Below are 24,370 nucleotides of genomic sequence, written 5' to 3' on the forward strand. Positions count from 1 at the left end.
GTGGCTGACCATCCGGCGAACTCGGTGAGCTCGACTCGAAGAGAGTCCTGTTCAATATCTACTGCTCCTCCTTTCCTAGCTCATCGGTTTCAAGCTGATGCTGGTCTGGACTGTAGCTGCTGTCATGGAGATCTCTTGAAAAGCTTGTAGTTTCCAGGGCTCAGGATCTTCAATGGAGACCTCTAACTCTGCTCAAATCGATAGCCGATATTGAAAGGAAGAGAGAGCATATCTGATTCGGGCGACGCATGAATCGCTGGCAAAACCTTGAGGGCAGTCTTCTGTATTTTCCCCCTGAATAGCTGCAGAATACTTTGCATTATATCTCTCCCATACCAAAAGTACAAAGAAAGGTGAAAAGAACATCCTGAGAGACCAATGAACAGGTAATTGTTATCATTTGGGTTGGCCGTGCCAGGGGCTCAACTCTGAAGAAACAGTTACACTTAACATTTTGTGCTTTGGCATCAGAGCGCTATGGATCGATGACATCGTTAACTGGTGGAAGGCATGGTAATTCACACATTTGTTTACCATTTCCAGAGAAAAATATTAATAGCCTTCCTGTTCCTCGCATTTTTCCTGAACTCTTTTTCCCTTTCTCAGTTTTCTGTAACCAGAAGTATTGAACCATGAGAGGTCAATAGCTCGCAACACACTTTATACGTGGTTTCCATGAGAGAGTCCAGTCCTACAACATGTTACTTTAAAACTATAGAAACATTTGCTGTCACAAAAGAAAGGAAAAGAGAACATGTCTAGATGGATTAGAGAAGTGGAGATTTCACATCGGAAAGTTTTTGAGTATTGTGAAAAATAACTGCTAGCACAGATTTTTCACGGTCAGGAACTAGTATTTTCTTCAATAAAAGAGATGGTAAGTCATGCATCTCCATACCAAATTCCATGCTACCTTAAATAACAATGAATATCATTTACAGGCTCCGTCACATGGAGGATGCATCTCTTGATTTTGATTCAGCTCAGTATTTTGAGCTTCACCAGTGTCAGCTTCCTTCACACCATCCATCAAAGAAGTCGAGTTCTCACCCTTTTCCTGGCCATTGCTGCTTCTGTCCGCCTCAGAATCTACAAGGGAACCCGTCCGTAGTAATTCCTTCACCTTATGAAATTCATCATAGTGAGCCCGTCGGTGCTCCTTGAAACTTAATCTTGCTCTATCTGTTTCGGAATCTGAGAAAAAGAAATGGGAAACACAACTCATTACATGGTCGCTATAGACTTTCGATTCAGCATATTGTCCACTTGATTTTAAAATCATATAATCATTAGGTATATTGAAAGAAGTCAATTAACATCAACCTTCCAACTGGCCAAGTAATGCCCTTAAAACCTATATAGGCCATATTAACATCAACCTTTGAACTGGCCAAGAAATGCCCTTAAAACCTTTATAGGCCATATTAACATCAACCTTTCAACTGGCCAACAAATGCCCTTAAACTAAATAGGCCACCATTAGTTTTCCTTCTAATAAGTAAGTGGCACAATGGAAAAGTAAGAGAGGGAAGAAAATCTCAAACTAAAGGAAACACGAGAGACTTGCAGGACTCATCCCTCATTATTATAAACTATTTTCTACAGTCCTCTACATCTCATCCACAGGATATCAAGATGGCATGATGCTGATGGCAGTCTAATAAACTACGAGTGTCATGTTAGCATGTAGCAGGAAAGATATGATCGACGCACATCTCTACCATGAAATCAAGAAACAACATTTTCTAAGTAAATGCGATATGGCAGGATTTTTAAAAAGTCTGTTGTAGAACACAAAAACTCGATATTAAGTACCTAGTACATATTAAGTTTAAAATTTCTTAGTTTATTCAACATCGAGAGCTTGATGAGGGCTTTGCAGGCTCTTCATATGCTAGGCAATGGTAATAGAACTTTTGCTTTAGCAAAGAAAAGAAAAGATGGATTATTCATACTCACATGCACAGTAGTTGTCTTGAGTCAGTAACGAATAAATGTGGTAGATGGCTTCATAAAATTGATCGGTTTTCAGTCAAAATGGACCGATTTCAGCACTTAAGGACTAAACATATGTGAACATGTAAGTGATCAGCAATTTATGATGGGTGGTCTGGACTGTTAGCCCTGCTTAAGAGCCATCCTAGCCAGTTCTTGCCCAGATATTTAAGCCATGACACGTGGCCTAGACAATAAGCCATGCAGTTCTTGCCTATTTGTTTGGCTTTCTCCCTCTCACCCCATTTCTCTAGTTCCCATACACGTGGCCTAGATATTTAAGCCATGCAGTTCTTGCCTGTTTGTTTGGCTTTCTCACTCTCACCCCATTTCTCTAGTTTCCATAGATCTTCCTTTGTTTTGCATTTATTCTTTTTTTTTATTGTTTCATTTGATCCTTTCCCTCCGTTCTTTGTAACTGCAAATCTTGATGGCTTAACCGATCAAGAGTTCTAGAGATCAAGGCTGCAAATGGCTACCTTTTGTACGAGCCTTGGGACTTGATCAAGCGTCCTATGTGCAACATGTCAAATTCTCCCATTCCAAACTAAAGAACCTAGTAACAATAATGAAAACCATCAATCTTAAAGACTTAGAGTGGTAGCATCATGGTTGGCCGAACCATCCAGAACCGCCCGATTCGGGGCGTACCAAGCCGTACCGGCGGCGAACCGGAACAGTTCCGGCAACCAAAACGAGAAACTGACGATGGAGGGGAGGAGAAGGAAAGAGAGAAAAAGAGAGCAAGGGAGGAAGGGAGAGGGAGAGGAAGGAAAAGAGAGGGAGGTGGAGGCTGGCTGGCAAAGGGCCGGAGAGCTGTGTGGAGAAGGCGGAGGAACAAGGGTCCCGGAGGAGGCCCCTTTTTATTTTTGTGATTTTTAAGTAAAGTCGTCAAACCCCTTGCCGAGTTCACTTAATTTTTTTTATTTCGGCAAAGGGTTTGCCGACTTTACTTAAAAATCGCAAAAATAAAAAGGGCCCCTCCAGAACTCCTGTTTCGAATGAAACAGAGGAACCAAAGGCAAAGCCCCTCCTCCGCTTCCTTCGCATGGCTCGCCAGCCCTCCATCGGCCTCCGCCACCCTCCTTCTCTCTCCCTTCTCTCTCTTTTTCTCTCTCCCATTCTCCTTCTCCCCTGCCCCTTCTATTGTGTCGGTACAGGCCAGACACGGAACGACATGGGGTCGTATCGACCCCTGCCGCCAGGTAACCAGTCCGAACCTTAGTTCTGGCACAGCAGTCCTTGGGTAGCACACTAAAACAAATCAAATTGCCATCAGAAATACAGTGTCAAAAATAAAGAAAACAGTGCCTTCCAACTTAGCTCGTTTCTTTTTGTAATGACTGATTCTATAGGCTGCAACTTTATATATGTAGGTTAGGGTGGGTTTCCACTCCTAGATTAACCAATCAAGAAAGAAAGAAAGAAAACAAAGAAAACACCCAAAACAAAAAGAACCAAACCCGAACAAAAAAAGCCTCAAACCAGCAATAAACAAGCCTAAACTTTAATCTCTGCCACGTCTCTAACCAAATTCTTCATGACCTCCATATTCTGTTAAAAATTCTCTTCACACTTAATAGGCATTTCCATATTAACTTATGCCTTTCAGAATATTAATGACACCCTGCATTTAGAACCTTTTCAATTGTATCCCCTAAATAGATCTACAAGGCATTCAAGACAGTTTCTGCACAAGTTGCCATCTTTGAAAGAATTTCCACCTCTGAGCAAGATACTGTTACCTATGATTGCTTCTTTAAGTAAACATTATAAACATAACTAAATATTCTAAGATCTTTTAATGATCACAATAGACTTTTGAATGTACTAGCCATAGAAAAACTTGGATTGCAAAAGGATTGACTTTGTGTGGGTTTCAGGATCATGCATCAGCAAAAAATCACATAAAGACATCAAGTAATAATTATGGCACTAAATCCTGTCATCCATCAAGCTTTCTAGGTCTAAATTTCAGCTCCAAAAGCCTAACCAAAACTGCTAAGATCTCTCCCATTACTTTTTTTTCAACAAAAAACTTTTAACTCTAGGTAACCAAGCGAAAGATAAATGTCTGGCTGAAGATCAGGTGAAAAGATCCATACCTTGCTCCAGCTAACCAAAATGTCGGTCCCAGCTCCAGTTTTTTATCAACCTTTTCAGGACTAACTTCTGCTCCAAAGACTTACCCAAAAGCACTAATATTTCTCCCATTACCTCTTCTTCAGCATGTCTTTTGAACGTAAATAGCCAGGCGAAAATGCCACATCCAAAACAAGGTAATTGCAAATGTTACTCCCTGTCCATAGGTAATGCATTAATACAAGAAAACAGCTTCTTCAAAGGCGAAGCTCTGCTCTGCAATCATTTTAGAAGCTCATGCTGCTGATCGCTCTATCTTCTTGCACCTAAAGGACACTATTCCTCAACAATTCCACCATACAATGAATTTTTTCTCTCTTCGGCTAAAGTACTCATTTATAACTTTATTTTCCCAGCATCACCACATTTTCAACCCTATGCTCTTAATTTGTGCCAACACCCTCTTTATTGCTCAACTATCTGTTTGTGATAACATCATAAACCTTGTATGCATAAAGAAAACAAGTAATTTATGTACTGGACCAGGTGAGGACAAATACAACTGCTTATGATGTCCTTTTTGCTCCAGACAGAGCATTCACTTGAACAGTGCATGTTTCATGGTGAAAAAACAAAAGCAGCACCTAAACCAAAACCAAGTCATACTGAGTATCCAACATATGAAAAATCCATTCACATATTCAGCAAGACAGAAGTACTAACAGCAAGATAGAAATGGGAAAAGAGAGGCACCAACAGCTAAGTAGAAAGATTAAAAAGCCATAAGAAGCAGCTAACAACCTTCATCTTGTTCCATGGCATCTGCTTCATCTTCAGAAGATGTCCAACCCCCATGCCGTCTGCTTGAAGAAGCTACATCATTCAAGGCAGTAAGAATTGCTTCTGTGCGAGCAGATTCATCCAAGCATTCATCAAAAGCACGTCTTGGTGACACAGAACCTACAAAATCAAGCATCCGATTGTAGCTGTTAGTTAAAAAGAGTCATGATAACACAGGCTAAAGTAGATAGGACAGATGGAATGAAAGTTGCACAGACAAACCATCCTCATCAACAATCATAGGGTGATATGGTGTCTTAGGCTCAGTGATTTTCTGCCTTACTGGTTTATTTGCTTCAATCTCATTCAAGTTTGCCTCGTTCCATCGCACACGACCCCTAGTTAAGAATAAGCATGAACAGGATTCACTGGCTAGTAACTTCCCAAAATGAGTGTAACATTACAACATAGGGATAAGGTCTGCAATATATCTAAAGATAGATCGCACACGACCCCTAGTTAAGAATAAGCATGAACAGGATTCACTGGCTCGTAACTTGCCAAAATGAGTGCAGCATTATAAAATAGTGATGAGGTCTGCAATATATCTAAAGATAGCAAACTTGTGCAAATTGCAGATTATGGTTCCAGTCAGCTAAACATATTCCAGAATTCTACAATGAAGAAATAGCAAATGTCAATCAAGTATGACTGTAATGGAAAAAGGAAATACTGGCAGTTTATTTACATCGTCCTATAGCTAGGGGTGGAAATTTATGATCCGACCCGTCAAACCAACTTGTAAATGACCTACTTTAAGAATGTTTGGGTTTGATATAAATAGGTTTGGGTCATAAATGGGTCAACCCATCTAGACCTGTTTATTAAACAGGTCAGATTCAGATTTTGAGCTTTGATCTATTTAACATGTTTTGACACGTTTAATAATTAGGTCGGATCTTGACCTGACCTATTTAACCCGTTTAACCCGTTTAACCTAACTCAATCTGTTTAGCAAACAGGTTATGCGGATCAGATCGGGTTACCTGTTTAGTAAAAAAAAAATCGGATTTAGATTTGAATTTTTGACCTGTTTAATGGACAAATCGGATTTGATTGACAGATTTTTGACCCAACCCGCATCCAACCCTACCCATATCTAACCTGACCTGATCCGATTGCCATCCCTACTTGTAGCATATATTTTTTATTTTGCTAGTTTAGAACAAATTAGTACATGTCGTACTATATTAAAAGAAATTAGAGCATACAAACTGTAAAAGGTTAATCAGCATAATAAACATTCTAAAATAGAAACTCATATCCTCAATATTTCAATGTTTCACCAATATACATTCTTTTTCCTTAAGAGCTACTATATTACGACAATAATGTAGTTTACGGTCCATTTATTGGTTTGTTGGTATGAGTCCAGTTATGCTTAGGTATTAGTATCAGATTCAGACACTACAAAGAGGTGTACATGTTTATTCACATTTTTAGGTCAAATTTATTAAAATGCATGCAGCCATATTTCTTGACAATTATCATAGTAGAATTCAAGAGAAGAATGATATAAAACTATAAGATGTTAACATGGATTAGAGTAAAGCATGACATAGTTGACCCGCAAGATAATACAACAGAACATACTTTTTCTTCTTTCTCCTATGCCGCATTAATATTATAAAATTTCAGTTCTTGAGTTATTATTTTTCCCTTGCTTTTTCCTCATCTTCCACATTTCCTCCTTAATTTTTCCATTTTCCATAAGTATTCATTATCTTTTTCTCCCCCCTTTCTTTCTTTGTTTCTCCCAAATTAAATATAACTGCTCTCTCCCTGCTTCTCTTTCTTATTTTTTTCTTTGATGTCACCTATTCCAATTTCTTCTGTTTTTTCTTTGAGAGGAAATTTCTTCTGTTTTAACTCCCTTTTTTTTCTCATCTCCTTCTTACTTCTTTTTTTTAAGTTTCTTTTTCAATTTTCTTTTCTTGTTGCTCAAATCATGATTATGTTTGTTTAGTATAACTATTTAAAGGGTTCAAATGGTTTTAATGACGTCAAATATGATGAGATATTGTGAAGATATATTGTTGTAGATTGCATTGAACTTTAAAGTATGGCAGCAATTTTCATGCTTAGCTGTCTTTCATCTCCAGAGAACTGTCTAGGCCATTTTAAGGATCCATCCCCTAGCTTAGCTATATGATTCCACAACCATGTTTTGAGATATAGTAATAAGAAATTTACAATTCTTTCTTATAAAACCATGAGGCCTGATTAAAAGACTTTAAGTAACACTACAAGCATTATTGCTGATACAGACGTCATAGGTATGCAAGACCAGTAATCAATAAATTTTGATTCAGATAAGGCAGTCAACTTTAGATAGATTGTTTACATAGATTATGCACATTTCATATTCTAGAGCTAACCAGGGGGTAGTAGATAATTCTATACTCCAGGTGATGATCCTTTAATCACTTATCCATGGGTTAGAAAAGTTGGCGTGTAGTTGCTGCTTGCTGAACCTAACGTTATTGTCAGGATGGAAAAAAAGGTGTTGTTTTGTTGGATAGATAGGGGTTAAGTGATTAAGGCCCTTTGCCTTGTCTAATGAAAAGATAAAGTACCTCTCCTCTCATATATAAACAACTCATGGGATCATCCAACCATGCAAGACAACTAATTTTCATTGCAACTATATTGACTGACATAAAAAGAAGCTGGCTCCGACCTCTACACCTGGTTAAAGTGATCATACACTCCTCATTACTGCCAACCAAGATCCCAGGGATGATCAATCATTCATAGATCCCATATAGAGGGGGAAGATAAGCAAGTGATTTTGACAAAAAAAAAAAAAAAAGATTTCGAAAGACCTATCCGTCAGACCTTCGAGATGGGACGACAGGTAGCCTGGATCGAGGGTCCGACAGGTGGCCTGGGTTGCTGCAAGCATTAGGGCTAGAACCAAGGGTGGACAATGTCCATAAGGCTGTCATGAGTGTGATTCAAGGTGTTGGAAGTGGCAGAAAAGGAGACCAGATCTGAGGCTCCTCAAGGGTAGATGGTCAATGGCGAGGTAGAGGTCCTCAATCCAATATGGAGCCATTCAGCTTCATAAGAGAGGAAGAGAGGGCAACTCCAGCTAAAATGTGGGCCAACAAAATAGGGGATGATCAATTGGTGACAAACCCCAGCGAGGATTGCACGAGGGTCAGGATCAACCAGGGAAGGGATATGGAGCAGCTGATGTCAAGCCACAATCCACCACCATAGAGAGGAGCGCACAGTAAACCAGTGGACTGGGAGTATCAAAAGGGTGGGGGAGGAATAGTTTAGGTAGTAAAATGAGGGTGGGGATAATAACGAGGTGGTTAAACAAATTTCATTTGGAGTGACGAAATAAGTTTAACTAGGTTAAGCACCTTTTTGGTGCACTGACAAGCTAGAATTAAGCCCCTATTTTTTGTGAGGGTTTGGCTAGTTAAGTGGTTATCACTTAACCAACAACCAAAGATTTTATTTGGTTTCTAGTTAAGTGGGGGTCAGGGGATGGTTATTCACTTAACCAGCCAAACATCATCCAAATCTGGGGTGCAAGTTTGCCTGGTCAATGCACAAAACTCTCTTCTCTCTCTTATTTTTCTTTACTTTTCCCCATAACCTAACCAACTAACCCTCAAACTTCAAGTAGATAGACAATATTACTAGCTCAAGGATATGTGGTTAAAGGGTTGGTTATGTACAGTTAAAAATATCTATCCTCCAGTTAGTTATCTAGCATCCAAACGGCATCTTAGTGGACAAAATTATGTAATTGTGTTGACTAGTTTCACGACTTGACGAGATTTTGCATTATCATGCTACCAGAGATACTAAATTGCTAGCCCGAGACAACTCCACAGCTTTGGGGAACTACCACAAGAGATTTAGCATTTATTGGGCAAAGTTCTTAAATTCCATGTTTACTCAAGGGTTTAAGGAATGGTTTGATCCAGACTATCCCATCTCAGTGCGGCCCGCCACTTGGGATGGCTTGCTAGCCCACTCATTTACTGCAACAACAATATTTTTAATTATTTTTGTTTTTATTTTTCCCATATTTCCTGTTTCTAATGGTTGTTTACAGGTCTTCTATTGCTTTATTTAAACTCATCACCTTTTTGTTCATGGGACGATTGATAGGTAGTGTTTCATTTAAATTTTTTTATTTTTATTTTTTTCAATCCCACTAGGGTTGATACTGATACTGCACCACAAACCCAATCATAGGCTACACACTAAATTTTGACGTACAACTTCTGGAAACTCCTAAACAATAAAACAAACAAAAGGCATACCGGTGAATCACTTGGATGCCAATCGATCCCAAGTGTTGCGACAGGAGCGTTCTCGTATCCTCCCAACTTGGCCTTGGATTGAAGGGGTCTTGAGATCGGGATTTATACCCTAGTGTTAAATTTTACAGAGTAAACCCAAATAATTTGTTTCCAAATTCAACCATTGCTAAAAAATAACCAATACATCAAGAACTGGTAATCAATGCTTGCATGAGGATGTTACTTATCAATTTTTGGAAAGCAAAAAAATACATGATTTTTGCACTATCAAGTCTCACTGGATAATCCTAGACAATTTCAAAGTAAATAGTCATTATGAGCATCACATACACTATCTTATGGTTTACATATTAAAATCACTCTTGCATGAACTCAGCTAAGTAATGTCATATGCCACTATACTACAATTTAAGCTGATTAGGTAATATGTGAAGCATAATGGTGAGTAAATATTTCATGGACATAATGCAACACAAAATGCAATCTATGCATAAGTATATAACTATTAGCAAATTTGCTTAAATGACAACCAAGTATCAGCAAAATGTAAGAGAATAGGTACAGATACAGCAACTAAGCCTTCTTAAAAGAAATTATACTAACCCCATTTTTTAGAATCCTGAATCGCCCTAACTGACAAAAACTCCCACAATTAATGTGAAGTCAACCTACATGTACAAAACCTTTTAAAAGTTAGAAATCTTGCCTGCTAGTGACATTATATGTGCAATTACATTTGTCAGTCAAGAATTATATTTGTCTTGAACATAAATGTCTAATAATTTAACTAGCATAAGGAACATACAAGTGGAGGTGCGCTCGCTAATACAAAGCATACACATATTGAATTATGAATTACACAAGGATCGCCGAACCGGAACCGATCGGCGTACTGGTCGGCCACCAGACCGGTTTGGTACCAGTTCGAACCAATACCAAAGGTTTAATACCACAGCCGCGCGCGCGGCGCGAATGCCACAGCCACGCTGTAGCATTAAATGCCACAATGGCTATGGCATTTAATGCCATAGACCCACGCGCGCTGCACGCACAGCTCAAACCGGACTTGGTGCCGGTTCGCACCGAGTCTTGGCCGAACCGGTCCGGTTCCGTCCGGTACACCTTTAGTACTGGCCGGTTTCGACCGATTTAGGCCGGTTCTGACCCGGTACCACCATAGTTCCAGCCCCATAAGGTCGAAATCGTTTTGTAATGCCAAACCGAAAGGGTCAGCACTGGTACCGGTTCGGTATGAGCTGAACCGGCCGGTACAGGCTGGTTCAGCATTCCTTGAAATTACATGTACAACAAAGAAAACTAGCAAATGAGGAAAGGAATTTATGTGCTTGAGGTACCTCTCAGGATGATTTGGCAAGTTCCACCAAATTGAAGCAGGTAGATGGGTGTTTGTCTTTATTTACACTATCATACTAAATGACATTGTATACAGTAAAAGGCTAAAGATGTGATCAAGCCACTATGTTATGATATATAGGAAAGGATTATATATCAAATTGTTAATTTCTATAGGATTCCTCCAAGAATAATTTGAAATTACATGATTTAGTAAATATAAACTTTTTATTCATTTTGTAAACTTGGCAAGAACTTGATATCTATATAGTAGAATATGCCACGTATGAAGCACAAGGTCTGGAGATGGATGACCCATGAGTAGAACCTAACACCCCATCAGAAATTTGTTTTTAATAGTAGAATAGATGTCTCCATCTTTTTGTATAACCTTTGCCAATATAAGTCTGAACTTCACCCACAAATCACTCAAGAGGATTCCATGCCCTACCTTTAATGTCCACAAAGATATCAATCCTTTTTACATCAGAGAGCTCATCAAACAAAAAATAAATTTTAGAAAAAAAATACAATGATTTGGTCACTATAAATGGAAAAATATAAAACTTTAGCTTATTGCTTCAAGGCAAGGTATGCTGAAACGACCGGAACCGGTCGGTTCAGCCTGTACCAAACCGGTGTCGACAGGCACCGGTACGGTACAGCATATAAAAACGGTTCCGACCCAAACGGGGTCAGAATCGTTTGGTTCCGTACTTGTACCGGTGCGAACCGGGCCGGTTCGCGCCAGTACAAGCCGGTATCGGTGCGAACCGGTCCAAGTACATTTTCTCCACGCGTGGGCGCGCGGGGCAGCGCGCCTCACGCGCGGGGAAGAGCGCCCACGCGGCTGGAGCCCTCGTGGGCCTCTTAATGCCACAGAGTGGCATATAAATGCCACTCTATGGCATTATACGCGTCCGCGTGGATGCGGTATTTTTTTTTTGGGAAACGCGCGCGGACGCGCGAGCGAAGAACGCGCGCCCGTGCACGATTCCCCGCACAGGAACCGCGCCCGGGCGCGATTCCCCAGATCCCCACGCGGGGCACCGTGCCCACGCGGGCTGGCAGCCCGCGTGGGCCATTTAATGCCACAGAATGGCATTAAACGCGTCCGCGCGAATGCGGTGATTTTTTTTTGGGGGGGGAACTGCGCGCGGTTCCCCGCGCGGGGCATCGTGCCCACACGGGCTGCCAGCCCGCGTGGGCCATTTAATGCCACTCTGTGGCATTTGACGCGGACGCGCGCGGGCGCGTTGTTTTTTTTTTGTTTTTTTTATTTCCGTGCACGCGCGGGGCCGGTTCGGTACCGGCTCCAAGCCGGTACCAAACCGGAACCGTACCAGTGCCGGTGCTCACCGGTACGCCGGTACGATCGGTCCGGCGAATCTTGCTTCAAGGTATGCTTAATCATGAAGTTTGGTCATTCAACGTATGTTCTATTCATCTCCTATTCTATACATGTTCAACCAGCAGATGGTGACAGGAAACAGTGTAATAATCATAGTTTCATCTCTACCAAGTAACAACAATCTCATCCAGCAACAACACCCAGAGTTTGCTCTTAATTCATAACCATCCTATATCAATTGTTGGAGCAGTTGCTGGCCAGCCCAGAACTCTTCTTGAATCTTCCATTTTTCACTGCGAATTAACCAGAGCTTAGTTTGGATCTCCAGACCAACCAATTCCAATAGTTTTGGGTCTTTCAGACCTTAACTCTTCAATAGGGACTTTTTAAATTCCTACAGACCCACTTGCATCTGTTCATTTTTTTGCGGGATTCAAGGGGCTGATTCCCATTTTGTGCAGTCTTTTGCCCATACATGGATTCTGTGCACTTGGAGGGTTGCTTAACTTTTAGGCCCAGAATTGCTGTACAGTCCTCTTCATTTCCTCTAGTTGTGATATTTTATACTTTGGGAGGATTGTTGTCTATCACTTCCAATTTACCGCATTTTCAATAAAATATTATGCTCTCTTCCAAGCTTTGCTTGCAGTCATCAAGAATTTTATGTTATTTATCATGATATATAGATTTTGGAACTTACTTCTGCATTATCAAATAGTTTTACAAAACATGGTTTTTGTATGTTATTTAAAGGAATATATGGCCCAGCTACCTTACAAGTATGGTAAAATAACCCACTATCATCATGCTCCATACCCTGGCTACAAAGGAAACATATGGACATATCAGACCCAGGGCAATAATTACTCTATTGATCATGCATTTGGTGATCACAAACTCCTTTGATTATCATAGCTTATGAATCCATTGCATATACTCTGCTAGACCCATGGTCGCCAACTTTTCATAAGCACAAAATGGAATAGTCGTCAGTCTAGTTGCACCTTAAGTAAGCGGAAGCTCACCCACTTTTATGGCTTATGCTTAAGATACTTCAAGTTTAGTTCCTTCAGTTTAGGCACAAATGTGTCACCAAGATACTGTTCCATTTCAATATCTTTTGTTGTCCTTTCCAATTCCATCATCAACTAAATCCACTGCTTATCAATTATCTTTGGTTTATAAAAACTGCTCCCAAAGGTAACTATGATCGAAATTTCATTTCAAAGATTCAATTTAACCAGCGTCAAAGTTGAAGTAGAGAAAGGCAGACACCTTTTGATTCAAAAGAACAATTTCCATCTAAAAATTTTATGCATGACTACAAAGAAAAACTTTGAACCAAATAACCAATCGAACTAGTAGTTAGTAGAAAAGCTTTAGTTAAGTCTAATGGTATAAGTTTTAGAGTTAAAAAACAAGAAGATCAAAGGTTTCGTAAATTTTTCCATCTACTCCGACAAAACAAGAGATTTTATGAGGCCACCTACACCCAAAGATAGAGACTAGAAAGTTGGAGTCATTAATTCAAGAAGTAATTGAAAGCAACCAATAACAACTTTGCAATGGGCCGCCAAATCTTCTAAGAGTCATACTGGACTCCATAAATGGAGATTAAGGATAACATAGTAGAACTGCTGACCTATATGGGATAAAATTTTAATGCAACTAGACTTCTATTGGTAACCCTATCACCTACAACAAATGTTAAATAAAATGTGCAAGATGGCCCTACTAGCTAGGGACCGGTACATTGGGGCTCATTGCACCCAATTCTGGCGAACCATGCCGAATTGCCCCATATTGCATCATGCCGAGGCATACAAATCCCATAACTCTTGATATCATCTTTAGTTTTTACCCAGGCATATTGACCCTTAATAAGGTACATGACATATTAGCTAATGACTGGCATGGGTTCGTACCTTGATCTCTAAATTCTAGTTTTCAATCAAAATTGTATTTACTAAAGAAATAAAAATCAAGTGACCAAAAGCCACTACAAATAACAGTTCTAAAATATGCAACTTAAAATTGTATTGGACAGCACTTCCTTCATATTTGAAAATTGTACAGAATTAGCAACAATTTTGAGGAGTGGTTTAGGACTTCATGCCATCTTAGCTCATGGAATCTCCTAGTAAAATGTCACCTAGCATGTACTTCTTGCTTCAGTTCATGGTAGACTATGAGCACATCATAAATTCATATAAGCCTGCCTTTCATATGAAAGGAGTAAAGCTTCTCTAATTTCCAGATCAATCAAAAATAAAAGCTAATCAAATAGTGGAGCAGTAGGTTGTTTGTGAAATAATGAACAATTTAGAGCGTGTTTGGGAACATCCCGCAATCTGGCAGGATAGCTGAGGAATGGAACACGAGGGGCAGGGAGGGAGGGAGCAAGAGAGCAGAGGGGGGAGAGGATGAGGGTCACACAGCTATCTCCTTGCAAGATTAAAAGAAATCAAGGAGGGAGCGAGAGAGCACGGGGTCGCACAGCCCTCTCCCCGCAGGATTAAAAAGAAGACCAAAGAATATTAAGTTTTTTTCCTTTCAGAAAAAATGAAGCTCGCATTTGGTGCCTCATGGTGGACGTCAATCCATCGACGAAATGAAGTATTCTGTAAGATGCCGAAACAATCACAGAAGTATTACCTAAAAAGTGAAGTGAAGAAAAAATGATATGTCGACCAAGAAGGACAATAAGGAGACATAGTTTAACAAAAGTGAATTATAAATTTGTAGATCCAGAATATTTAATAAAATCAGTGCATCTATTGCAGCAAAAGATAGTATAAACTATATACATGTCTTAAAATTGACATGCACCTCACTACATCCTCTGGAAATGACCCGAAAAAGCTACAATTCTACCAAACTTACCAGAAACTATCCTTTTTAGTTGGTTCTACGATAGAATAAACAATTTGGCAATAATCCATGAAAACCAAGAACTTAACTAAATGAACTTTTGCTTATCTTCGCCTGAGCTACGGTATTAGACTTCAAATCCTCTAAGAAAAACCAAAACCCCATGCATGCCATAACTTGGAGTCAAGCCCATGACCTCAAAAAACCAAAAACAAAAATCCAACGAAGTAGCCCCATACCATGCATTAATTTCGTCAAAAGCCACCTCAACATAGTGTGGTGGATGTTTTTTTTTATTTGAATTTTCTCAAAAATAAAAAGAAACAGGGTTCAAATTCAAGAACACAGACGGCCAAAAAAGTCAAGAAATTGAGTTAGTACTTTATTTATTCTGAGGACCAACAAGCCCTTATTATTCTCATAATACTATTCCAAAAAATAATATTATATGTAAAATTTAATCAATATATCGATGCATTCCGCTCCTAAAACCATCTATCATAAAATGGGATCCTAGAATCGATTCTATTGCATAAAAGCCCCACCAATATGCAACTAATCACTGTTTTGATCATCAAAATACCAAAAATATGCTATGGACTGCCAAAAAGGTAAAAATCTTAGAAACAAGAAATAGGTATGGGAAATAATAGCAATCGAAATCCAGTAATTTGAAATGCATACCTCAAATCAAAGACCCAAATAGAAATCGGCGTGCGTGTGGAGAGAGAGAGAGAGAGAGAGAGAGAGAGAGACGAAAGAGACGAAATTTGGGGTATTTCTTGAAACTTTTGATACCTCAAGAAGGGGCGACAGGGCGACAGGGCGAGGCGGGCGATGTCAACGGAGCGGTCGAGCTGAGACGCGTACTAAAATTCCAAGGACCGATCCGGCCCAGATATATAGCGGACCGACATTTTCTTTTTATTTCCACTCGACCGGGAGCAATCATAACGTCGTCAAGTAGCGGACGTTGGGAGGCCCACCGCAATTTCCGAGTGAGGCTCGTCTCGCCCGCTTCGGTTTTTTTTTATCTGGGCCATGGCCGGGGCCAGGCCCGGTTTATTTGAACAATGCACGTTGTCAAATGGAGACAGGTCAAGTGGGTCGTCACTTTTTTAAAGGTTTATTTAAAATCAGTGATAAACATCGGACATCTTGAACTAAAAATATATTGTCAATTGCAGCCGAAATTTATGTGTTTTAAATATCTTCAATTTTTTAAAGGTTTATATTGTTTTGATTAGTCTCATGGTTTTGAGGCAGAAGCTCTCTTACCATGATTCTTAATAAAATCTGTATATATATATATATATATATATATATATATATATATATATATATTAATTATATCTAATGAAGAAATGTGATGGGACATCATCCTGAGTGGAATGTAAGGTCTTACCATGGGAAAGAAACCAAGCGAACAATGACATAGCTAATTTTATGGGTTGCAGCAACAAAAGAAAACAAAAATAACTGAAAAAAAAATGAAAGAAAAGGCAAAAATAACGTTTGTCTAGCATCACTTTTATTTCTTATTTTTTATTTGAAAAATACAATTACAAAAATTGAGACAAAAATATATTTGATACTATTTATTTTTATTTTTTATTAAAAAAATATTATCTCTAAATTATTAATGTAACAATATATTTTTCATCGCCACCAGTGCTATCTCCATTATCATTCCTCTTGCTAATCATCTCTACCACCATTATTACCTCCAAATATATTTTATTATTAGCCTTGCCATCAACACCACTGCCATCTTTATTGCCTTGCTGGCATATCTCTATCACATCATGATGGTAACTAATGAATAAGCTGAAATGGATGGAGGAACATGCCAAGCAACTATAAACACTGGATAACGCATGTCAGATCAGAAACATAAACAATACTGATCTTTCTTATCCCTGTCCTTGTCACTAATAGTAAGTACATAAAGTAAGGAAGTAGAACTTTCAAACCATTTGATATCATATCCCTGAAGACTTGGCATGGCAATTCCAAGCCACTTGAATAAGAAGTAAGCCAAAGTTTTAAACTCTAAAGTCGGGCTATAACATCTCAAATGGAGGAAAGAAAATTTTGTTTAGCAGAACGGGATTTTATAACAATCATAGAAAAATTTCCCCTTAAACATGTTCCACAACACAGGCCACTGACACACATTGGAGTGAACATTAACAAAAGTGATGAAACAAAAGCCAACTTTCATTATAATAATAAACCATTATTTTTTGTTCACATGGATGCTTCTCTTACTCATTATATCATTTGAAACTTGTTTGTGATTCATCCTGAATTTAAAACTCGCATCTGTCAGTTCAACACCTTGGATGCTATATTAGCAGATACTGGTTAATGGTTATTGAAATCTTAAATATCTCGCCAGAAAAGCAAAATAGCAATATTGTCTTACCACACTCCTTATCACCACTAAACTGTACATAAAATTCAAAGTAGTCGGGTGCAAAAGTACGTAGTCTGCATTTGAAATATACATGGAATACAGATTCTCTGTATATTGTGTGCATTTGTGTGTTTGTATTTATTTGGAAGCAACGCCGACCACTTTATATTGTTGCTTCTGATCTAGCACCATGAGAACATAGAAATCAAACTTACCCTGCTTACATAGGAAGTCTGACATGAAAAGCTTTTCTAGTTTTCGATGCTGCTGAAATATTGCCTTATCAGTAATATAGTAGCAGTACCAAAGAACAAACCATGGTGGTTCAAGCATAAGAAACAATTGGTTCCTGCAATGTCTCTGCACCTCGAACAAAAGAAAAATTTCTCTCACTCCCGGACAGCTAATCAGGTGATTGATTGCCCTCCCTCTAGAGGAGAATATGTTTCTTAGAAATTCCTTACATAGGAAGTCTAATACACAAAGCTTTTCTTTCTGATGCGCTGAATTCTCGCCTCATCAGTAACATATTAGCAAAATCAAAGAACAAATCCTGGTCGTTGAAACATGAAAAATATTGGTTCCACCAATGCTCGCGTGATGCTAACACTCAAGGAATCATGTAACTGTTGCATGGATTGCCACTAAAACCTAGTGGATAACAATTTGGTCAAAACTAGCATTTTGCAATCAAACGTTGCAGATGCTGTTGTTGATAAATCAAACACTGGTAAACAAAGCATTCAGTATTGTCAGAAAGCAAGCTTACAACATGCAAATAGTGTACAAAGGCTACAGACACCATACCACGTAATCTCAATTCCCACATCTCAGATCACCTCTGTTAAAGCCTCTTACGAATTTACCGCAGTTTGGCATTCCTCAATGCAATTAAAATGTATGACCAGCAGCAATTTAATGCTAAATAGGATTATTGGTTCCATCATTGCTGCAGTCTGGGTTCTTCAATATCTGCCCTTGCTTGCAAATCATCAGTATGTTTTCCTTTTCGAAGGTGAGCAACTCATAGTTTACCCATCTTTTTCTCAAGTATCTTCTCAAACTGACTATTTGAAACAGACAGCACCTGGTTCAGCACAAGCGTCACCCCACATTCTTTCACTCGTTTATATCTAGGTTTTATTCTATCCTCCAAGCTGTAGCCGAAGTAATGAGGAAATTTGACAAGCTCTGATCTTGGGTACTCCATTGTCAAGAAGAAGTTCCATTTTGGCATCACATTGTCACTCAAACTGAAAGTATATAAAGCTCCATATCTATGAACCATGGTACCAACCTCTTCAATGCTGTAACCCCTCTCCAGGAAAAACTCTGTAACTGGCTTGAGATTCGCCTCTATGCTCAAGCCAAAAGTCTGCGGGCATTTGTGAATAAGAGAGGCAACATTAACACCCATTGAACGAAAGTATTCAACTGTAGGTTTAAGATTATCATCCACACTATAGCTTATGATATGAGGGCAGCGTGTCAAAATTTTTCCAATATTCTTTTCCGAAACACCCAGTTCAGAAAGGTAATCCACGGACGCCTTCACCTTCTGTCTGCTGTAAGTGAGCAATGCAGGGAACCGGTATATCACCTTAGACCACTGGCTGTTATCCACACCCAAACTCTCTAAATAAGTCATCATGGGTTTCAGATTCTCTGATAAGCTGATACCACATAGCTGAGGTCTTTTATAAAGAATGGTAGGAATGTCTGACTGGGGCACGCCAAGCTCTAGGAATAGCTCCACCACAGGTTTAATTTTGCGGTCCAAATTGTAGTAAGCAAAGGCTGGGAACCTACGGGCAATGTCCTTGATCCGGTCAAGGTCCATACCGAGGTCCATGAGGTACAGGACATGTTCTGGCAGTAGGCCTTCAGGACTCCGTTGACTCACTCGAGCAATGGCTCTTTCTTTCTTGGAGGAAGGACCGATGACTTTTACAGGAGAAGTCAGAACGGATCTTTTGACACCTGGAGGGTTCGGAAAGCTCTCCACCACATCCACCAAAACATCTCCATGTTCTTCGAGAAGTGAGTCTAGGTATGGAACAAGTGCATTTCTGATTTCAAGTGTGGTAAGCTCTCTTCCTACAAAAGAAAGCACGACAAGATTAGTTAGGCCAATGGCGGTAGGTGACAATAGGGTGTTTGGTAAGTAAAAGAATGCATTGTTTGGAATTCGAACCGACTAGATATCGAGATTTATGTATTGTATGGAGTTTTGATATGAGGTTGTCAATAAAACAATCTGACTTCTTGATAGTCCTTGCTGCCATTGCATTGCTCAAACCCTGTTTTCTCAAAAACAATGATAATACAGCTTTTGCCTCCTCTCTCTCTGCAGCCAACAAACTCGAAGGAATTGCATTAAAGTTGAAATCGCTAGCTACTCCATATTCATCTGCAATTACATTTAAACATCGCAATAAAGACATAGATTCAAGGAAAAAAAATGTTTCCCCATTAACTAACAGTGTGAAAATTAGATAGCAATGCCAAAGGAAAGCGATGAAGAGGCAAACTCACATGTTTTTGCTTTGCAGATGAAGAATTGCTGGCAAATTTTAAGTTGAACCCTGTATAGATGAAAGAACATTGCATCTGGTCAAAAGTAATCACATATATGCATGAAGCAGAATTCTTGGATTGAGATGCCGACTATACAGTGAGTTTCCGGACACGAGCTTCATTTTCTGTCTATGATGAGTCAGCAGTGTTGCCATTAGTATTAAACATAAAGGTGGTACTCTTTTTTACTTGGAATGCCCTGTACGAAGTTTTCTAACTAATACTAATATACAAGGAGAAAGTAGGCTGTTGATCAGCAAGCTAGAGGTCAGTTTCATGAATAAGATGGCAGTGAAAATGCTTTCAAAGAGAACTATGGCACATAAAATAACCTGACAAACTAAAGGGAGATCAATTAGTTACTGAAAGAAATCTGTCCAACAACACGGCACTCGTACATATCTCAATATATTGCTCCATATATAATCATGAAGCAGTTAATATATACATGTTGTAATGGTCCCTTTACAAGGTTTTCTGCAATCTAACAGTGGTAGTCAGATCTTTGTGTGCAAGAATATTACGAGTGGGTGAATCCAGCTATCAGATTAGAGAAAAGAACTTACATATAGGCAACACAAGCAAGAAATTATATAATTAGTAATCAAAATATGACCGTAGGCAATGAGAAATATATATGGATAGATCATAATGTCTCCTTATAAAGGATATTGAGTCCCAATTATTTTCTTAATAGACATTGGGAGTATGCAAAAAATGAATGATAAAAATGATTCCAGGCCACTGGAGTAATAGAAGTTAATTTCTCAAAGAATGCTTGACAACTTGAATAATTTTAGACATTTCACAAATTACAGTGCTTGATAGCATAAGAGAGTCTCATAAAGATGCGTCTAGTTCTCACAAACATCTTAACTAAGAGATCTAATCATTTACTAATAAAAATTGTTGTCAAACATTTGTGAGAAAGTATTGTGAAAATTCTGACGAATAGCTAACCTGACTAAGACAATATTGTATTGTGCCGAAATTGGACTTACACACAGACATTTCATCAAAAAGCATAGAGGTGATGTTTCCAGCCATATCACTACTGCCAAAATCATATCCAGCAAGACATCATCCATGTTTATTACTAAAACTAGCTATACCTTATCATGCTCGGCTGCATACAAATAGCCCCAACATATGTATACAGCAACTATCACTAAATGTCATCTAGAGTTCAAAACAACCATGCTCAGAAAGGGCTCGCTCTGTTTCTACAGTTGCAATTTCATAGAGGATGAGAATGATGACTATACAACTCGAAAAAATAGTCCTTTCATAGTTCTCAAAGCAAAAATAAATTAGAAGAATCCTTTAAAGATTTATTTTTGGAATGATTTTCTAAACTAATCATGGACTGCTCAGAATCTATACATTTTTCCACATATCCCACGGACCATTAGATAATAACTAATATATAGCATGAGATACTCATGGATCACTGCTCGTCAATCTTCATATCGTCGTTATTGTAACTATAGCCACTTGCTGCCTTGCCCTGCCTTGCTGCTCTCTCATATACTACGTTCCTTGAGTTATTTCTCTCTTCTGCATCTTTCTCTATATAATTATCTCCTAATACCCAACATGCAATCCTAGGATCAGATTTATAGCCAAAGCTAAGTTCTTTACATGACAGAGAATATAATATGAAGGGTGTAGAAATGGTTACTGACCTGAAGGAAGGTGTGATGGGTCTTAAAGAGGGAAGTAGTTGGTTAGGGGGCTCTGCAGGGTTTGGATGACCACCAAAGGGAACGGGTCGAGCGGGCGCCTTCCAAGCCCGCACGGCTGCCATCGGCTACCGAGAATGGCTCCGGGGAGGTTAAGGTCGCCCGATCGACGGGGATTTTGGAAGGGATGAAGGCGATTGTTGAGGTTGCTGCGCCCGGGGGAGAGACGGCGCCGAGCTTTGTGAGAAGCTGATATTGTCTCGTACAACTTCCAATCCTCTCATCTCAGAGCTCGGTGGACCCGTCCAAATCCAGAGGCACGTGTACGGTGGATAACAGGATGGCACAGTGATGTGGCGAGTGACTATTGGACCGGTCCACTGAACCTGTTTCATGTAACAATTACTCCAGTAGGGTCCTCCGGACTCCAAACAATTGGAGCATGAGCCCGGTCCACACTCATGGACTGCTTATGTGGCTGGATGGCATGGATGCCAGGTTGGCATGGATGCCAGGTTGGCATGGATGCCAGGTTGGATTAGTGAAAATAATATTTAAAAAATTGGAAGAGAAGGAGAAGAAAGAAGGTGGGCTGGTTGGAAGGAAGTGCGGCGGCTATCGGCAACGCGACTGGTAACCGGGTGAAAAAAAGGGTGGGACAACAGGGTGAGCGAGGAGGGGGGCGGAGGGGGAGCCGACGGCCAAGTCGTGGCTGGCGGTACCAACAAGCCGGAGGGTGCCAAGTAAGGGAGTGCTGCTAAGGCCAAGAAAAAGGGGGCTCAATATGAAAATTATACTTGTTTCAACATCTCCGAGTCATGTCGAAGTTTATAATGATTATTATTTGCTTAAAGTTGTTAAAATTAAATTATTTTGAAATAAAAATATTACTATAATAATCATGATTTATCATTTTAACAAACTTAATGATCGATAAAAAAAATGGCATTTATCTTTTCAGATGGTGAAAGAGTTACTCTATTTTAAGCGGATAATGTAAATCTTAACTAACAGCCATCATTCTTGATAAATAGTCATTACGTTGGAATGACAGCCTAATGGTTGTTATTTTAAACATTGGCAAAATCTTGGACGCACTCATTGCCTAAGTACATGGACCTTGATCCTTTTTAGAAATTATTAAATAATTAAATAAATGTATAGACTAATGATATTGCTGTGATTTAGACTCATATCCTATGATCAGGTCCTAAAGGATGATCATATCTTTACTTATAACAACCATTTGATATCTCTGATATTATAAGAAGGAGGATTTTTTGCAAGGGCTGTAAGATTTTGCAAAAGCAAACAAAATTCCATCATAAAATATTTGTCAGATATAAAATTATTTGCAATCAAATGTCCTCACAGATGTATAATCATGTCCTCGCTAGAAACATTGACGCAAAGTCTTTTGTGAGGGTTAAACTTTGCCTTTGCACATAATTAATTTCTTTTGTGACAGTTGAAACATAACCCTTGCTAAATGGATTTTTTTGCAAGCGTTGTAGCAAAAAAATTAATGGTTATTCACGAGGGCTAGTATGTGCTCTCTTTAGAGAGAATTTCTATTCTCCTTCACCAAACCCTAGCACTTGCACCTCCAATTGCATGTTGCCACCATTGGTCGATTTGTGCACCAACGAGCTCTCTTCTTTTTCTTCGGTCATCATTGCCTTTCCTCTTAATCTCTTATGTATTCTTTTTCGGACTCCCTCCACAACATACAAAGATAAATGAAGATAAACAACTTGAGACACCATATCATTAGATATCTCCTATATAGGGATAGAATGGGCTCAGGCCAGCATAAAGATATCAGGTTGGGCTGACTTCAGGCCGAGTTATAGACTAGGTCTGAAAGAGTTCGAACTGGGTTTAGGCCTAAATGTAGAGCTCATTTATTTTTTGAGCTGGGCTCGGGCATGCATTGGCCCAGCTCGGGCTCGAGCCCAAACAAAAGCCGAAACTAAGCTCGAATTCGGGTCCGGACCAATTTATTTTTTTATATTGTTATTTAGAGAGAATGATGCGGAAGTAAAGAACAAATTAGAATGGATTTAGCTAAAAATAATGTATCATGTATCATCTACTTGTTTTATGGGAGAGAATGCAATTTCTGGCTAGCTCATTTACTTGTGAAGCAGTAATATAAAATATGAAACTTTAATCAGGTTCAAGCCAGACTTATTTTTGGCCTAATAGGTGATTCAGGCTGGCCTAATTTGGTTCAGGTCCTAAACCTAGGCTCGAGTCAAGTTCGACCTGGATTATGTAAAAATTTTCGAGCCTAAGTCTATTGCGGAGCCCCAAAAAAAAAAAAAATTCAGGCTAGATTTAGGTGGAGACATGGTTTGGTCCTGACCCTACTCCTATACTTCTTTGTTCTCAGCTCAAAGCTCCTTGGCCACTGGGGCACGGAGGCAAGCTGGCAGCAACACCACCCCCTCCCACCCTTTCTCTGCTCTGAGCTCTCAAATCAAGACCCTTTGGGAGGCCACAACACCAATGCCTCCTCTCTCTTTCTTAGCCCATCAAAGGTCGAAGACCGGCGGCAGACTAGCGGCGGCGGACCCCCTTTCTTCTAGTTCTATGTGCATCTCACTCCCCTACCAATTCCTCTCTTCCTCTTTTACCTCTACCTCTGTCTCTCATTGTTTCCCATTGTCATTCCCTTCGGATAAAGTTTTCAAAATTTTCATTATTTTATATTTTCAAGATCAAATTTATATGCTTTTCAGGTTTTATAAACAAATTCTAGTAGTGAGATATATGTTCTTCCCAATCCCTTGCTCTTTGCTTGTTTATATGTCAACAGTCTATGGAAATGACTAGGATTTTTGATATTGTTGTTTAGCTATTGTCTGGGATTTGGGATCTTATTGCTGGAACATTTGTGTAGTTAGTA

General features: G+C 39.3%; 2 protein-coding genes across 8 annotated transcripts; both read right to left on the reverse strand.

Annotated features, from left to right (window-relative positions):
* Positions 1-743: 743 nt before the first annotated feature.
* LOC103708532 (protein phosphatase inhibitor 2-like) lies at positions 744-15,670 on the reverse strand. 5 transcript variants are annotated; one of them, XM_088710040.1, is made up of 6 exons: positions 15,580-15,647; positions 9,810-9,874; positions 9,207-9,315; positions 5,140-5,255; positions 4,879-5,037; positions 744-1,194 (listed from the first exon to the last, which is right to left on the reverse strand). In XM_088710040.1, exons 4-6 carry the CDS (start codon positions 5,156-5,158, stop codon positions 932-934), a joined length of 441 nt encoding a protein of 146 aa, XP_088566166.1. In that variant the 5' UTR covers positions 5,159-5,255; positions 9,207-9,315; positions 9,810-9,874; positions 15,580-15,647; the 3' UTR covers positions 744-931. The 5 variants fall into 5 exon arrangements, with proteins under 5 accessions (XP_088566166.1, XP_088566165.1, XP_088566164.1 ...); XM_088710039.1 differs by having other exon boundaries at positions 15,466-15,604; XM_088710038.1 differs by lacking the exon at positions 9,207-9,315 and having other exon boundaries at positions 15,580-15,670.
* A 2,195-nt stretch (positions 15,671-17,865) lies between these two features.
* MDA1 (Mitochondrial transcription termination factor family protein) lies at positions 17,866-21,739 on the reverse strand. 3 transcript variants are annotated; one of them, XM_088709917.1, is made up of 5 exons: positions 21,463-21,676; positions 19,874-21,361; positions 19,736-19,785; positions 19,395-19,610; positions 17,866-19,297 (listed from the first exon to the last, which is right to left on the reverse strand). In XM_088709917.1, the coding sequence occupies exons 2-5, from the start codon at positions 19,930-19,932 to the stop codon at positions 18,225-18,227; spliced, it is 1,398 nt and encodes a 465-aa protein (XP_088566043.1). In that variant the 5' UTR covers positions 19,933-21,361; positions 21,463-21,676; the 3' UTR covers positions 17,866-18,224. The 3 variants fall into 3 exon arrangements, with proteins under 3 accessions (XP_088566043.1, XP_008791717.2, XP_088566042.1); XM_008793495.5 differs by lacking the exon at positions 19,874-21,361 and having other exon boundaries at positions 21,463-21,739; XM_088709916.1 differs by having other exon boundaries at positions 19,874-21,739.
* Between the last annotated feature and the right edge of the window lie 2,631 nt (positions 21,740-24,370).

The sequence above is a fragment of the Phoenix dactylifera genome, chromosome 13, assembly GCF_051530095.1.
Source record: "Phoenix dactylifera cultivar Ajwa chromosome 13, Ajwa_hap1_PhDact_Kaust_v1.1, whole genome shotgun sequence".
NCBI classification, from domain to species: domain Eukaryota; kingdom Viridiplantae; phylum Streptophyta; class Magnoliopsida; order Arecales; family Arecaceae; genus Phoenix; species Phoenix dactylifera.